General features: G+C 48.1%; 1 protein-coding gene across 5 annotated transcripts in view; it reads right to left on the bottom strand.

Annotated features, from left to right (window-relative positions):
• The window catches only part of LOC119136605 (zinc finger protein 521), a 74,825-nt gene that overhangs the window by 18,216 nt on the left and 38,445 nt on the right, over window positions 1–18,164 (bottom strand). For 3 of the 5 annotated variants that reach the window (XM_037275161.1, XM_037275158.1, XM_037275157.1), the window contains one exon: window positions 15,978–16,169. The exons of the other annotated variants lie outside the window; for them this stretch is intronic. In XM_037275161.1, coding sequence (XP_037131056.1) covers window positions 15,978–16,169 — 192 coding nt within the window. The remainder of the gene's footprint in view (window positions 1–15,977; window positions 16,170–18,164) is intronic. 5 annotated transcript variants of the gene reach the window in all.

The following is an 18,164-nucleotide window of genomic DNA, read 5'->3' as shown; positions in this document are numbered from 1 at the left end:
CAGCGCAATTAATGAAAGACTCTCATATGCTTCCAACATCATCAGGCCAGCGATGCTCGACTGAGCTCGTTCGTTGACTTTGGGAACGCTCATGTAGAATTGTTAACAAGCCAACACATTAAACAATAACCCAGATTCTAACCTTAAAACCGGGACAAAAAGCCAACCTGAAGAACCAAAATGGAATCCTAAGGCGCTCATCCTGAAAACCTGAGCAAAATGCTAAAAGCACAACAATTACGCTAACCAAAACAGACTAATCCAAATCAAAAACTCGAGCCGTCACGGTTGCATTTGTTATTTCGAATCCACGCAAACATGATCAAATACTGCCCCCCAGTTGCAGCCTCCTCCCAAACAGTTTGTGCCGCATCCGCTGAGTGTTTTATTTTCAGAATGACTAGAAGCATTTGTTGGGAGTCAAGATGGATTTATGCTAATGGCCGCCGTGTTGTTCTCCGAAGCTTGTGCGGCCGATGCAGCTCCCCCAAATGATATTAAGGACATCAATCAAGGCACTCTTTTGCCCAAAGTAATGAGTAAACAAGGGAGGGAGAAAATTGGGAATATTTAGTAGGCAGCAGTGGGTTGTTTTGAGGGCACCCTAGAAATTAAAAGAGGTCTAATCGAACAAAACAGGTCAATGAGATTCGCGCGCAGCGTTTCAAAGAGCAAACCTTTCCCCGCCATCCTGTTTATGAGCAATTTCACCTTTCGCTCGTTTACTTTCCGGCTTACCATCTGTCTCGTAATTTCCCGTCTGATATAAGAGTTCTCCGTGAATAAGATTTGAGTTTTGCCGGATTTTCTGCAGTCTGCGCCAGCCTCCACGGAATTGGATGGGAGCTCCAGGCCTGTAAACAGTAGGTGGGTTTACTTCTCTCTTCTCTCGGCGGGAACTATCCATTAACAGATAATGGGGGGAAAATCAGAGTGATTAAGGCCCAGGGAATTATGGGTGAATACAAATTGACTCCACCTCCGTGCGATGCGCTCTCCTGAGGTAGAAACACCGCTCATGGAAACAAACTCATTTCTGAAGTAGTCGCGAGCCCATTAAGGTGGGGGCAGAAGGGAGAAAGGAAAGATGGTGGGTGGTGGCACCAAGGGATGCAAACCCCTCCGGACCAAAGCTGATTGGAGAACCGGTGCCGGCGGGGAACGCGGCTGATATGTATTTCCTGCCTGCATGCTTAGAGAAAGCATGTGCAAAATACGGCAATGAAAGGAGGAGATTAAATCGAGGTACCTTGAAGCCCCCCCCCATCGTTCGATCAGTGAATGAATGTATCAGACAAATAGAAAAGAAAATCAAAGCGACTGAATAAAGCTAAAGTGGAAGCTCCGCTGTGTTTTGCCGGTGGGGAAGTGGGCATGTAAAAGAAATCTTTTGTGCGTGCGAAGGAAAAGTGGAAGCGAAGCCAACTACCAAAGCCCTCATGTCAGGGCCCCGGGTTCATTGCATGCTTGATGCCGTGTTCTCCGGGGGGGAGGGGGGGGGTTGACACGCCAGGGGTGGAGACACCCTCACACAGCGAGAGCAAAGAATTCTGGGGTAACACGTCTCTAGGAGAATGTCAGCTCTGATGCGGCGGCGGCGGCGGAGGTGCTAATCAGAGCAGAGCGGAGCTCCTGCTAAGATCAGCCGGCGTTCGCCGGCCCGCAGCGTTTCCGCCACCGAGCCAAAGATGACACTTCTCCGCTGTCGACAAAAACACGCGTAACGCCTGAATGGATGTGACAAAAAGGTTTTAGACCGCTGGAACAGCTTTTTGACGTTTGACAAAATGCAAAACGGCGTCCTCCTTTCGAACCAACCGAATGGATGCATTTCCACAATGTAGGTCTGGTGATGGACAACATGTTGAATTGGAATCCCGTTGAAGCCCTCAAACACGCAGAGGTTACTACTTTCCAACTGGCCACACCATGGTGGCATCCCACGTTTGCTACAATTTGTCACAGCTCTTTAGAAGGAGTAAACACCCTCAAGCCTGAGTCCAACTCGGGTCTAGCGCATTATTAGCATCCTCAAAGCAAGCAAGAAAAAACCCAAAGAAACGATTCAGATTGAGGTGTGAGTCGAAGCGAGTCTCTGAATGTAAAAAGTTAATTACTGGCTCATGCCTGTCTTTTTTTTTTTTTCTCCTCCTCCTCCTCTCACGAGCCTCTTCAATGCAGCATTGTCAGGCTGAGGTATGCAGCTCCACCGGCTCTGTGGTCGGTCCGCACAAAGGATGAGGGAAGGGGGAGCGTTGCACACAGGCCCCTTGGCTGGGCTCGCCGCATGCAACTCTGTACAATTAGCCAGCCCCTACGTTCTGCCGGCTTATAATTATCAGTGCTTGCCTTAATTGACTCCCCTAGCCTGCTGCAGAGGGACCCCCCCTCCCCCCCATCACCACCTTCCCCCTCTCGCCACTCCGGGATCTCCAAAGTCATTTAGGAAAGCGCTCATATTTTTGGCCTGAAAAAAAGAAGGGAACATTTGGCGGCAGAGTATTCATCATCAGGTGTCTAGAGGTTTTCCTTAATAGAAAAGCTGAGTCCCACTGAGTGCGCTCCATGTAGCGGCCAGCCACGCATGCTCAGGACCAGCAAGCTGCCATTCGCAGCGGGCCGCCACACATTTGCATAATTTTATATAACACAGGCGCCCGCACTGGAAATTTAATACACCTCAGCAAATACCAGACAGGCGTTTTGCATAATTTTTTTTTCTTCTCTTCTCTACCTTGCTTCCTCACACCATGTTTCTCTCCTTGTCTTGTCTGAGCGCCGCCGCCCTCCCCTCCGATCCCACCCATCGCCGAGGCGGCGCTCTCTCGTCGCCCCACGCCGCGGCTCCTCTCTCTCGGAGAGGGAGAAGTTCATTACCTCAGCTAAATCAGAATTAGTCCCTTCATTTTGACGGGGCGAACTTCATTAGAAAGGCCCTTCCTTAATCCAGCCGGGAGAACTGATGAATCTACACGGGGGCAATCATTTGCTTTACGCAGCACATTCAGCCACTTCCTCCCCAGTGCTCCATTTCCTTCTTTTCTCCTTCTGTCTGTACCGTCACAATTTCATCGGATCGGCGGCAAGAAAAAAAAAAAAAGGCAAACACCTGCATATAATTAACTCATGGCAGGGTGGAGAGGATGACTTATGCCGCACGGAATGTCCCTTCTCCCCGACAGGCTTGGGAGGCCTCTGGAGGAGCCGCAATGGATTTGGCCGACGCTCAAGCTCAGGGTCTGAGGGAAGCGCCGAGACCGTTTTACAATGCCATCGCTAATGCCGCATTCTGGTGAGGGAGGCTACGGCCCACCTCAAAACGTTCCGCTTCACAATAAATAACATGCCCGAGTAGTGTGGCATCTTACAGAAATACTGCTTAGCTCTCCACTACTGTATGGGTCTCCTTCAAACCATCATCAAACAGCCGCAGTTCATTCCGAGCAACATTGTACACCTTGAATGATACAAAGCATATTGTTTGAAATGCGCCGTACAAATAAAGCTTTGTGGGATCCAAACGCGCTCCTTTTCAAGCAACTCAAGCTGATTTACGCTGATTTTCTTTCCGAGCGAAACAGAGGGAGGACAGACAGCCCCTGACTGCCATAGCACGGAGTCTGGTGTCAAACAGATGTGCAGCTTGGCAGCTCTCTCCTTCAAAACAGAGAGCCCGTGGATTTTAGGGAGGCGCGGACCCCGCCTTCCCTCCCCCGACAGTCCAAACTCCCCACACAAGGCCCCCGCGGTCTCCGAGTCCTCATCACCTCCACGCGGGAGTCTCCTGACTTGTAATCTCGCGCTTCGCCCGTGAAGCCCCCGCGTGGTTACCCCCTACTTCCGCGGCTGATGGCTAAATTGGAATGGCGCACCCTGCTGGTGCCGCGAGCTCTGAATACACAGCGGGTACTCGCGTGGCAAAGAGGCGGCCCTCTCTTTCTCGCGCTACCTTGCATATGGCGGACGTTCACGCTGGCTGCGAGCTGCAATATCCGTGTACGGCGCACGCTGGGAAGAAAAGGCACAATCAAGAACGCGCAAAAACGCTTCTGGCGAATCGCAACCTCGTACGTGGAGTTATTCTTTGCATGTGTTAGCCATTAGCTGAGTGAAACGGGTACTCGAGAGTACTTCCACAACAGTCGTTCTGAATTGGGAAATGGCAGAAAAGACACCATCTTTTTTTTTTTTTGCTCAAATCTTTTCAGCATTTACTGTGCAAATTTGTAAGATACAAGTTAACTTTGCAACAACAACACCACCAAACGCTTGCCAGATACATCGCATATATTTCATCGCACTAAAATCCACTGTGGGTTTAAGAATGGAGATAGTTCAAGTGTTTTTTTTATATTTTTTTTATGCAGACTGCAACGGCTAGGTGGACAAACGCAGGCAGCCGCACTAATTACTTGGGGACTGGTAGCAACAATTTCTTTCTGCTTAAAGCTCAATTAGGCAACGTGGTTGCTCTTGTGAACAGAGACAACAAATTATAATAATGTACAATCTCCAAAGACAATTAGAGGGCGAATACTATGACTTCATAAAATAAAGCACACTCTTCGACCATTTTGTTTAGCCACGAGGCCACAATCGGAATACGGCGAAATGTCAAACGCAGCACAGAAGATGAAAGATTTGCATCTCTATTTTCTAGATTCGGGGGACAATCCCAGTTCGGCCTTCCTATGTGGAGGTTAACAAAAACGGCAGGCGGGCCGCAAATGGCCCCCGAGCTGCACTTTGGACACCACTTAACAGTACACAAGAAAACATGTACGCGCCCCATTTGACTGTCACTGTGGTGAAAAAAGGTCATCAAAAACAAAACACCGTGCAGTAAATACTATTTTGATTAAAATCTCCAGAAAAAAAAGCCCCTTCCCTTCCTCCTCCTTTTGTGTTCACGGCCATTTAATTTCCCTGCCATAAACACCATCTTAGGTGAGGTGAGCAGGAAGGAGTACTTAGGCCAGACTGGCCCACGGTGGTATTTCCAGCAAGAGCTCTCCTGGAGAGAATACTTGTCCATTAAGACTGTCAGGTGAAGCTCTCAGAAAAGGAGAGGCCGTATCTCTGGAGAGGTCTGCAGGGAGTGCGCTCAGGATTGGGCTCGGCGTGCATTCAGGGTTCGAGAAAACTCCAGCCCGACTTGGCTACGGTGATATCTATGCCGGCGTCACCAGATTATTGAAAACATAACCTACTTTGCTCTACAAAGAAATGTCTATTCTATCCCTTTGAGTATCATTAAAAAGGGGTTTGGAATTACAACGCACTATTATTACAGCTCGCAAGGGGGGAGACCTCAGTCATTAAGCCTCTAAGATGTCGCCTGTTTTGATGATTTGTATCCGCTCTGTTCCCTTACAAAAGTGACAAATCCTTGCTATTTTGTTGCCAATCTCCTCGCGCTTGTCAAGTGTATCGAAAGATCACAAAAAAAAAATACAAAAAAAAAAAAAGCGCCTTCAAACGCGCGTGTGATGCATGTTGAAAATTCACCATTCCCCAATTGCGCTCGCAGGATTAAGTCGCGTCTCGCGTTTTTCTTTAACCGGTGGCTGCTGCGTCTCACATCAGAGCCGACGCGAGCGGAGCGCGCCGCTATTGTCCAGGGGAGGGAACCCTCGCTCCAACCGTCAGCGCCTCACCAACTGGGACGGAGATGATTAAAACGCACGGCGGCGCTGACTGACAGACTCCCCGGCGCTTCAAGGAGATGACAGAACGCTCCTCTAATTTTAACCACAACGCAGAGCTCCTCTGTCAAAAAAAAAAAAAACACAGAAAACAGCCACCCTGAGATGCTTAAGTGTAACAAAAGTAACAAACTGAGCAGAGAAATAAGTTTGAAAAAAAAAAAACAACAACAATCGGAGTGCAAGGAGGTGATGGGAGCGAGCGGGGAGAAGGCGCGGTGTCCCACCGGCGCCGCACACAAACAGCTGGAACCTGTGAGCGCGTGACAACACCTTCAAATATTTCTGTTACTTTCACAGAAATATCTGATGCTGATGCACCAGTGTGATGCTTCCGCCGCATCCTCGTCCCAGCACAAACACACAAATCAGATGATAGCTGACATTTTTTATAGCAGGCATGTGGAGGTGGGAGAAAGCAAAGTGAGAGGTGGAAGGTGACGTGCAAAACAAGGAGCGAGCCGGATTGACACTGCAGCTCTCAATTTAATCACCATTTTGATTGTGTGCTTACAGTGTATCTATTTATGTCGGGCGCTAACAAGTTTCAATTGTTCACGCAGGGATGTCGAATCGGAGCGCTCTGACAAATTCACAAATGATAATCAGGATGAAAAGAAAATCTGTACTTCAATTTGGATCCGAATTCGGTCCTGATCTCCAATTTGATTCAACTCGAACCACGTGGCGCCACGTGTCTGAAAATGTTCCTTCACAGAGGGCGGCCGGGACGGGCTGGGGAGCTTCTCTTTCATTGTCACGTTATACGGCGGGAGGCGGCGTACTAAATGATTCACAGAAAAGTCGAATCTTTTACATCGGCGTCAGCAATTCAGCCAGGCGCCCTTGTGGGGGAATTCTTTTTGTGTGTTTTTATTGAAGTCTGCGCCGAGCGCGCCCAAAAGCCCTGACAGGGGGCCCCCGAGGGCGCTTGTCTTCACCTTCAAATCATAAGATGGAGTGCAGAAACTCCCTCCGTGCTCTCAATTATACCGCTCGACGCCCCCCCCCTTTACACGCACGCTCGGTCCGACAGGCATGCACGCAACGCTGCCCTACCCAGAAAAATAAAACAAGGAAAAGTCTGAAGTAATGCGGTCCCGGTGGAGGGCGCCAGCGTCACCTTGCTGCTGGATCAGTTGACAGGCTCCCTACGAAGCAGGTCCACCACCCCTCCCCCCTCCCCCGCGGGTCTTTCACACTTGATACTACAAAGTGACAGTTGGTACTTCATCCTGAGGGATGGGCCAAAAGGAGCTATCATGGCTAGAACATTTTCTCAACACATTCCGACATCCATTTTAGCATATTTTTCGTTATGGACACACCACAATAAGAAACAATGGAATTATATGGAACCTCTAAAAATCAGTATATTTATGGAAGTCCTTGTCTTTTGAGAAGGACTTGAATTCAATGTCGTCATTTTGGTGTGGATTCTTGTTGATTTGATTTTTTTTAAGCCCTTGAAATGTTCGGTCAAATTGCGAGTCGTCCAAAGGTAAAGTCAACGGGAGCGCAAGTGAGGTGCGGCGGGTGTAGCCAAAGGATCGCTGTCATTTCATGGGCGGGCACAGCTGTACAAACACGCAAATCAGCCCATTTCTGCCTGCTCGATGGAATCCACTTTGCATGAATGGCCTCTATTTTCCCCGGGCCAAAAAGGACCATTTTCCACATGTCTCCATGAAGACGACAGGCCTCAGATGAGTGGACATGCAACATTAGTTGGGGCCAAATCCATGTGGGAAATTTTGGCTCCTCTGGCTGACTTTGCCCAAGACCTCGCTCGCCCAGGTCCTTCCGCCTGCCCGCCTGACCTGTCAAAAAGCTTCCTCATCCTTCCCAAACAACATAAAGCAGCCACCGCTGGCGGGGTCAGGGGGGCAGCTGCCCCGGGTGCCCGGACGCCTTCGCAAACGCTGGCGCAAACGCTGGAAAAGGGCAGCCAGTGAAAGGGAATCTTTTCAAAGTGAAATCTCCAGCTGATGGCTTAGAGCTCCACACCCCACAGTTTGTTTCTCTTGCTGCTGTCAGATGCTCGGCCTGAGCCATTTGGAAGGATTAAAAAGGGGGGGGGGGGAACCGGACAGTAGCGCAGGGCCTGAGTGATGGCTCCAAGACCCCTCGGAGCGTGATAAACCTTTTGACCGTGACGCCCCCCCTGTGACCCCTGACCTCTGGTTCTGTGCCACCGACTCAACGATGCAAAAGAATGACCTCCACAATGGTGGGCAGTTTACCTGCCTGTTCGGATCATCTGGCATCTAAAACCAAATGAAAGCTTCGAGAATGTCGTCATGTCTTTCAGTTGGTAGTTTTGACTTTGCTATAATTTTTACTGACAGTGTCTTTTTATCTGTTACTGGCATCACCAACCATCAGCAACACATTTCTTCTTCTTCTGTCTAAATATAAAGAACTGAAAAGAGGTGGAACATCAGCGTCTCCTGCAATGGAGCGAGAAAGAAGACTGCACCAAAATCAACACTTTGAAGCTTTTGCAGCTGACCACATAAATGAGCCAAACGCGTGTCTGTCCAAATGTTCTGCGGTCGGCCAAAGATGAAGATATTTGGACACCCTGGCTAGAAACGGAGAGCGATAAACCAAAGAACACCAACAATGGCGGTAATATGCTCTGAAGCCCGGAAGCGAACGTCTATTTTCAAATTCATTTCAAAGCACTAGCTCGACGGCTCTATAACGCTAATTATAATAAAGTCACGCCCCATTACCTATTCAAATAATGTGTAATCTGCAGGCGCGGTGAAATCGCTATGGAAGAAATGAATGGCCGCTGCCAAAGTACGTGTATTATTAGCAGAGGCGCAATGACACGTCCACCTTTTCCGCTCCACGCCGGGCAGGGCAGCGGCTCCAAGGTCGCGGCGGTCCATGCCAGTCATTCCGCAGATCCATTTTGCCTCCCCAGGCAGGCAGGCAGGCGGGCAGGCAGCCTCCCTCCCTCCCTCCCTCCCCCGTGTTGTTGGCCCAGTGATTCAGTGCCTTGCATTAAGAGCAATTCACCTGCCTGCGGCATCCCAGCGGCACAGCTCCCCCGGGGAAACTAGGTGGAGCATAAAAAAGTTCCACATATGGTAAAGTCAAGCTGCTCGGAGGCTGCCGAGTGTCTGCTGTGGGGATAGCGGCTCCTAAAAGGCCCAGCTGGTACTTGGAAAAGAGCTTGTGCATTACTACACCTCCGTGTCTGTTTGGGCTCCCCTTTGGAAAGTGTTGGCCGGCGCACATGACCGGCCATTTTAGATTCCTCCCTCTACCCTGCCTCATCTCCCGCTCCCGGTTCTGTATCCAATTGAACATTTGGTCCTCCACTGCCGGTTAATCAAATTCCTCCATCTGGCCCTCGTGGTCCCGATGGAACTCAAAAGGTGCAGCCTGAGCCCGGGTCCAAGAGCGTTTTAAGGGGAGGGGGGGAGCCTGGCGAAGGAGACGAGGACTGCCGAGCTAACTTACGCAGCCCAGTCAACTAGATCGGGGTAGTGTGCACAAGGCCGGTCGTTTTGGGCAAACAGGAACAGCTTGGGACTAAGTACCAGAAGCCTGCTGTTCTCATCCAGCTCTGGGATGGCGAAGGGATCAGATGACAGTAGGAGGATTTTAAGAGCTAATACCTCCATCCACTGCAGAATGCACAATTGAGTTGGGTCTAAATACTGCTCCTGACGACAGATGGCATGTAGCAATGTTATTTACTTGCCGCATCAGTAGAGGGCGCTGTGTTTGCTTGGGGGGGGGGGCAAAGAATTGCTGCATGGACTTAAATTTTGAGCTGATGCCGAATAATGCTACCTGAATCAAAGCATAAGATGCATCCTGCCGTTTAGACTCAGACAGACAAACCTAAAAGGCAAAACAGCTTCTGGAGGTTACTTAACCTCCATGACACTGTAGGGCCCAGCTCGTGGAGGGAGAAAAAAAAAAAAAACCATAAAAGCAAAGTAATGGACCAAGAAATTACAACATGTGCGTTAAATCTCGTCTGGTTCATGCTGAACTAGTGCTGGCGGAAAGAGACGACAAGCTGCATCTCGGTGTCCTCCTGGCACGTCAGAGAAACTGAAGGATCACACAAACAGTTGAGCAACTGCATTCCTCTCGCTTAGTTTCTGTAACTGCGGAGGGCGCAACTCCAGAAAAATGGCAACCAAATAACGACCTATTATTTACAAGCGCTCCTGACTTCAATTGAATCTTTCGGACTCAAACAAATCAGAATCTTTGCCTCTTTAAGCCTTAGAGGGCGCTGTTCTCAGACTAAAACGCATCAGAAAGGAGCCACGGAATGAAGACATTAGCTTGTTGTCTTCCTCGAGTTCAAAGTCGCCGCGAATCAGTAAGTAAGCGGCGTCTAAGCCCGCACTCTGATCAAAAAAGGAGTCGTGTTCAGATATCACGCAAAGCCGGCGGGGATCTTTCCATCCCCTGGAGAGCGTCTGTTGCCTTGGCAAAATATCTCCTTCACATATTTTTCAAACGTGACCGCTTGTATTCAGTGGCAACGGTAAAATGCTTACAATCCAGCGTTACTCTTTGATTGGGGAGGAGCTGAAGGGAGGTCAGCACAAATACAAAACGTCTGGCTCTGCCCGTTCACGTCCGACTATCGTCTCTCTCCCCTGCCAGGTGGCAAAACATGTGTCAATAATTAAACTGCTTTTACGTAACACGCTACAGGAACACAATGCAATTTGCTCCCCATATTTCATTGGGCCTTTATGAAAGCACATGAGAGAGTGTAATTAATCAAACCACTGGAATATGTGAACGGCAATTTCCACTTAATGGCACTTACAGGGATTGGGTCCCTTAAGCACCCTGTTCTGTCTACCAAACGAGCCGGATTCATTTTCATCTTGGTAGTTCAGAGGAGAAAACCTGGCGCGGATGTTAGACGACGCCCGTTTGACATCGGCGCAGTCGCGACATGCCCCAGGATTCCGTGAACAGATAAGAAAAAGAATCATTCTTTGCCATCTTTCTTGGCCGTTTTTGCCGTGACCTGAAAAGCAGAACGTCTGTTCTGTCTCGACTGGACCGCGGGATGCTAACCGCTACCCAGCCAGGGACGGACGGGAAAAGGATCATTGGCGGCTTTTAGTGGCTTTTTGGGTAAGAAGATGGTCTTGGTCGAAATGGCACCCATGTCCCGAAAAGTGTTTCTCTCTCGCTCTCTCTCTCTCTCTCCCCCCTACTTCCATCTGCCTCTCCAAAGACTCATCTAAGTGCAGCATCTTGTTTCAGTAATTCAGCCAGGGCCGAGACAGTGGAGAGAGGAACGTCATCGATTTCCCTCGCATTTGGTTCCTCCTAGACTTCCTCTAAGTCCTCTTTGGGGACTTGGATTGGAATATTGGACTGCGTCATAAGACAAGCGTGGTTTCCATCTAAGGTCAAGCAAACACACAAAGTGTCATTTTGAGAATGATTCAGAATGATTCAACTCTCGGATTGATTCGTTCCACAAAGCCATGGATGGCGCATCTATCCTTGGGTATTTTTACATACGGGAAAGAAGCAGCAGACCTTCAAAGGACTCTGGTCTCATCGTGAGGGTCTGAGTTTGCGGTAGGTCTTACCGCCATCCCGGCCGTCTTCCTGTTGGCCCCGCTTAGTAGCCCCTGAGCATCGGCGCCCTTTAGGACTCCTAATAATTCATTTTGTGCCGAGTGGAAGGCAGCCTGCTAAATTCTTAATAACAGTCAGCAACTCTCAGGCTGTGCTTCCATTCATTAACATCTTATTGAGATATTCTTTAGCACAAAAGCAATTAAAAATGCAACACAGCTACCTGCAGATCTGGGCGTGTAATATTTTCCAAATAGAGGCCGATCCCTCGTGCCATTAGGAGAGGCAAGTGAAATCCAAACAAGACAAATCTATCTATTGTTTATCACCTCCTCGGGCTTTTTACCCAGAGGCCAAAATATGAGGGGGGGGGAGAGGTCATTAAATTACCATTCACTTCTCTATCCGAGTTAGACACGTGACGGCAGAATGGGCGCTAATTACCATAAAGAGCTCCATTCCATTGAAGGGAGGAAAGCCATTCACTTGTTTGGCCTTCTCTCACCGAAGATGTACCTTTCCAAAAAGAAAAGCATCAGGGAACCAGAAGGATCACCTGGAGGCTTTCGTGTTTGAATCATCAATTGATTGTGATTGTGATGAATACCCCGAATCAAAACAAGAGCATCATGTTCAAAGTCACGTTTGAAGTTTTTGATTCAATTAATATCTCCTCTTCTGTACGGCTCACATTCTCGAATCCAATCGGTTAACAATACGTCCAACGGGCATTTTGGCCCAAATGTGAAATCGCCTTAGAGCACGGAGGCACCAATATCTTCAGTCAAGCAAACGCAAAGATTGGAAAGTGGAATACAAGCAGCAAATAAATAAGAACAGGACGGCAAAATGGAGGGAAAGATTTGTGATTTTCCCCTCTCTCCATTCCCCCGCGAGACCTCCCTTGATGCCAAGCATTCATCATTCAGCCTCTAATATCAGTTATTCTGTGGCTCCTCTGCTTACAGCAGAATTAATTTCTGCTTTAATTACTCTCATCGGCGGAATGCTGATGAAGGAGAGGGACCAGGCATTCTGGGACCCGGGCCTCATTCCGCCGCTTTAATTTGAATGAATTCCACACGGAGACGCTGGCAAACAACTGGCAGCCGGGCCCCGGGAGCCATGGAGGGAGCCGCCCCCGCGGCCCCCGCTACGCTACCTCGTGTGTGTATGGCATGATGAGTGTGTCACACAGGAAGAAGAAAGGCACTGACTGATGGATTGTGCGACGAGTGTGTACGTTGGGCCGCCTCCGCATCGACGTGCTCGGAAGGAAGCGAGCGGCATTCCGTAGAACGGCTGCAGCAGAACCTCATCAATAGTTAATCTGATCATTCCAATATGGCGCGTCATACTCAACGCCAGCCCGTATATCACGATAACAAAAAAAGAATGTTCACGGCCACGTTCGCATGGTGAAAACGAGTGCAGAGAGCGCGTTGTCGTCATTGACTTTCCGCCAAGCCCGCTTGCAGGACGCTGCGTATTGGCTGCATCGAGATTCCAATTGATTATGCGGGTCTTGCATACCGATTCGTTTTGATTAAATGTGAGCTTGGTTTTTTGTTTTTCACAAATTCTAATGAAACAAAGACACGGGAGGATAGCGTGCCAATGAAGTACGGCTGCTTAAATGCAGGGAGGAAAAACAAAAGTTCTGGGGATGAACGTATTCAGCGTTAGCTCCCACTGGACCCTCAGAACCAAAGTTATGCTTCTCATCACTTTAATCTCAACAACAAGCCACAATCTGTTGTTAAATTAATAAAAGAATAATTGTGGAGGTGTAGCTAATGTTTGGCTGAGTTCATAATACGTTTGCTATATACCGCTGCCACGTTAGCATGTTTGTTTTGCCCCAGTTAAGCTAACGTAGCACACCTCGCTAACCGAGCATGTCATTGTTAATGTGCCGCAATGACGTAAATGCAACGTCCTTGGTAGGCTCGACCTTTCACGACCCTGAAAGCTCCGGACAGGCGGGTGGCGGCAGCCTACGCGCGCTGTCCGTTTTTTGGCAACCTCAACGCCCACCCACCCTTTGCCTCCCCTCCGGGCCGCCATGAGCAGCTGGGTCACAAACACTAAGCGCATTAATATCTTCTTAATGATAATAATCATTACAGCATAAGCACCTTCCCCCGATGCGGGACGGCTCACGAAAATGTGCCAGAGTAGCATCGTCGTTAAAAAAAAAAGAAAAGAAAAAAGAAGAGATGAAATGACTCTTAATGGGCAACAACTTACAGTCACCATGATAGCGCCGACACTAATGCAATAATGTGATAATGAGATACAGCCAAGGCATTAGGGAGACCAAAACCGGGGTGAATGAATAAATAATATTTGGATTTAAAAAGTGGCCATGACACGGTTGCCACTGCAGATGTTCATGGAACAACAGTCTTGATTATATATGTTTTAATGAGCCCTAAGATGAATTTCCTAATGCAGCATCTGCAAGAGCACTTTGCCACCTTTTCGGGTGTCCACGCACGCACGCACGCACGCACGCACGCACACACGCACACACACACACACACACAGACACACAGACACACACACACACACACACACACACGCACCTCATTTCATACTGTCACTATTCACCTATCACAGGCCATTATGCGTTTCATCTACGTTCATTATTGAAGCTAATGATCTGTTGTCCTCTCAAGGAAGACTACATTAAAAGTCTCTTACTAACTTAATTAGTAATTATGAATGTTAAAGATTAATCAGCCAGTGAGTGGCTTAAGGTTGGCGTCTCTAGGCGGCGGGGGGTGGGAGGGGGTGGGCAAAAAGCGCAGAGACAAAAAGAGGCCACGTTCATGTTCACACTGGAAATGGAACGTGCCGTGAGGAATACACTCACTCTCTTGCCGGAAAGACATTTCAAAACATTCATTGAGGGAGGAAATGTCTTGGCCAGTCCATCACTACAGTGACAAATAGCACCATCTTGATTTTTAAGAATGTTATGAATTAATTTGTTTTAATTTTACAGTATTTTCTTGCATTAGCAAACAGTGCACCCTTTTTAAAATGAAAAACGAGCTTTGACACGTCCGTCCATATTTTGCCGGCTAAAATTTGTGCTCCTTATGAATTTAGCAGTGGTGCTAATGCTAATACAATCTCACACACCTCGTGTCTAAAAATGAAAGTTGCAGACACACATTCCGAGGTAGTGTCAAAAAGGAAAAGAAGAAATAACAATGGATCACATTTGACACTTTTCACCGCATCACTCCTGGATAGAGTTTGGCACGCCAGCCTTGAAGTGCCAACAGATCTAATATAACAGGAAGTAGCGTATAATATGAGAACTTGTGATGCATGGCAGCGCTCACATTATCTCCCGCTAACAAGATGGAAATAGATCTCCTTAATTAAGCCCAGGGTGTACACCAATTCCTGTCTATATCGCCACCTCCCTGACAATTCCACCTCAGCAGCTCCGGTAAATACTGTATCCAAACGCTGCTACACATTAAAGCTTAATAACTAATAAGGCTTTCATCCAGGGAGTTTCCTGTGTGATTTCCATTCATTTGAGGAGGGGGGCTATGCGGGCGGGAATAGCCCAGGACCATCTCCCTGTTTTCCGGAGCATGTGGATGCTTAAGCCGGCCGGGGGGGTTGCGTGCGAGAGGAAAACAAGCAGCAACTTTAAGTGTGCTGAGTTGCCGAATGTTGAGGATACAAGCTGCGTTTCTGCGCCAACTTCACCAATTAGTGCTCAAGACATCGATTTTTTTTTTTTATCTCCGAGTTCTACCTTTTAATGCAAGCGGTCGGGAATTTGTTTTTTTTTTTTGCTTCAAAGTTCAATTCTACACATGGTTACTATCAAAGCTAGGAAAGTTCATCCGAGCGCCACACAAATCTCTGAAGATTAGCGCTGATGCTAGTGCTAATATGAAACGAGAAGTGTCAATATTGCAGACGTCTGAAATTGGGTGCTCGTTGGTTGCCATGGAAACGCCAGCACGACCACACTTCTTATTTATTTCTAGCAGCCGTTGTTTTTAAAGCGCTGGCGCTGTCCCGGCAAGTCCGACAACAGAAGCCAGTGTAAATCATTGAGACTGTTTTTTGCTAAACTTTCAACGAAAGGTGAACAGTTGACAGAAAATCATTTTATAGTTTTGCCGTGTCCTTTCGAGGAGACACACAGGGAGTTGGGGTTGGGGGCTGGCTGGCTTGTGGCCTGCAGCACCTGAAACCTATTACGGGGCTCTGGAACATTCCACAGGGTTCCTTCACTTTAGCCAGAGGACATCATAAAGGTCCTTGCAGAGCAGTGTGAAACAGTACAAGTAGATTTAGAAGTAAATGTTTGTTTGGTCACTCAAGTTTGAGCCACCTTTGCTCCCAATTCTTACAAAGCAACGCCATGATCAAAACATTTACTATTGGCGAGCCAAGCAAAACTTTTTTTTATCAACTTTTTTTTGTGATTTTTATTATTATCACATGCTCTGCCATCTGGACTTAAAACAGTAGGGCCCAGTAGTGTGCTGACACTGAAAACAAACAAGCATAAACACACAAAAGCGCCTGCCAAATTTCTCGCAGATATAGTCTGGCTTTGTATGTCTATATGTGTTTTAGTGCCACCGAGGCCCGTCTCTTTGGCTGAGCCCGCGCCTCGCCTCGCCTCGGCGTTATGCTCACTGGGTTTGGCTCTATGGGTGTCTGTGGCCTCTCCTCTGGTCGCCCGTGTCCATTTGCTCTGCGGGTATGGCAGGCCCGAGCTGACAGATGGCCGCCCCTCTCTCCATTCCGCTCCAGAGTAACACAGTAACTGGTTTTTCCTCCGCCGTTGACCTTGCCACAGCCAGCCAGCAATCCGGGCTGGCACTCGGCCTGTCGAACAGGAGGGTAATGAAGTCCGGCGCTGCTCACATGATTATTAAGGCTTTGACGCTGGGGGGCCTTTTCAGAGCCCCATGCCCCACACACACACATGCGCTCCCTCCTCCTCCTGCTCCTCCTCCTCCCCTGTCAGCCATTGGCGACGTAAAAGTTAGATGAGAATAGTCACAGCTTTGGAAAAGCACCACCAAAAAGCTCGCTCTGCACTTCAGAGAACTTTGACAACTTTGCTAATCATCAGCATGTGTCTTTTCTCAAAAGACTGGAATCAGAGCCTTCTACCAACGGCCATCTTAGGTGCAAAAGTTAAATCACGCCGCCATTAGCGACGCCAACTTCTAAGAGCGCCGCGGTTCAACAGCAGCGCGAGCCCCTCGGCGCAAAAGCATCACCGGGTAGGCCAGTCGTGGGATTTGAGAGGCGTCGCTAGCAGCTCTGACCTTTAGCGATGGGGGGGTGATCTGTTTGCGCCGCCCCTATTAGTCGCCCCTCCCTGGAGCAGCCCGCCACCCACCTCCGGCCAGACTGCTAAGCAACCTCATCAGACCAGGGGTGCACATCCAGGGGTGACACCCCGGAGACCGACGAGAGGCGGAGTAACGCCGAGGTTAATTTCCATCATGCACTATTTATGGACTTCACTTCAGAACAAGGCTTGGCATTAACACTCCAAAAGAGACATCCCTCCTGTATATCAATAAAACATAGACTGAAGGGCAGGACAGGAGGAGCCTACCTTCATTCAGTCTGCATTCAAGTCAATTCTCCATTAGGCTCTTAAAAATAATGACATTGTTGCCGAACTAGTTTTGATGTACCGTAATTTTCGGACTATAAGTCGCACCGGAGTATAAGTCGCACCAGCCATAAAATGCCCAAAAAAGTGAAAAAAAACATATATATGTATATAAGTCGCTCCTGAGTATAAGTCGCCCCCCCACCCAAACTATGAAAAAAACCGCGACTTATAGTCCGAAAATTACGGTACACATCACCATGGCGACAGCCAACCAGTCGGCCCATTGCGATTGTACAAACAGGTCGTATGAACTGAGAAAATCCGATATTTTCTCACATGTTGGCCCATTCTGTGAGGTGTGCGGAAATGTCAGGGAAAAAAAAAAATCAATAGATAAGGACCACATCAGACCCCGCTTGTCTGGCCTAGGGAAAGCGCATCCCTGCAGTGATGTCAATTATCTTTGCTTCACAACAAAAAAAAAACAACATCAAAAAGTCTGCACTACTTTCAGCATGGAGGAATTTGTAAGAAACTTTCCTTTGATTCCAAGCTCGACTGAATTAAGCTGAGAATTGTATTGCCAGCACTTTTTTTTTTGTCCATCCCCCCCCCCCCACCAAGTTCATTTTGCTTTCAATTCTCCTCATGGATGCAACATTAGTCAGCTAGCGGTGTAATGTAACAAGCGGTAAGGTGCACATAATTGCATATTAGCGGCAGCACACTTGGCTGCGCGGGAGGTGACTGCGCTAACGAACGGAGAGGTGTTATTAATCACCAATTAATAAAAGCGGGCAGATATCACACTCGCTATGCAGCACGCGCGGCGGCTTCTTTTGTTCCAGCCCGAAGCTCCGATGGGTTTTTCTCCTCTTTATTGTGATTACATTGATGGTGCTCAATTCCTGATCTATTGACTTCTTGCGTTCTAGCCTCCAACGAGGAGTCCGACCAGGAGTGTTTGTTTGCACATGACGTGTGTGCATGCTCTAATAACAAATCACTCATGCCGTCAGACCAATCGATTTGCCGCGTCCACAGCAGCTTGGACAAGCACTTTTAAGATTCATTTTCTACTTTTATCCAGCTATCATGTTGTAGCTATTTCATTCAACTGGAAAGATTTCAAGTAAATATGAGCTGGAATGAGAATCAAACATTCAAAATGGAACTATTTAACGTGAGCCAATTATCTGAGGAGGACATTTTTTATAGTTTTTTTTTTCTAGCTTGATTTTGTTAGG

The sequence above is a fragment of the Syngnathus acus genome, chromosome 17, assembly GCF_901709675.1.
Source record: "Syngnathus acus chromosome 17, fSynAcu1.2, whole genome shotgun sequence".
Classification (NCBI taxonomy): domain Eukaryota; kingdom Metazoa; phylum Chordata; class Actinopteri; order Syngnathiformes; family Syngnathidae; genus Syngnathus; species Syngnathus acus.
This window is presented reverse-complemented; position numbering and strand designations above follow the sequence as displayed.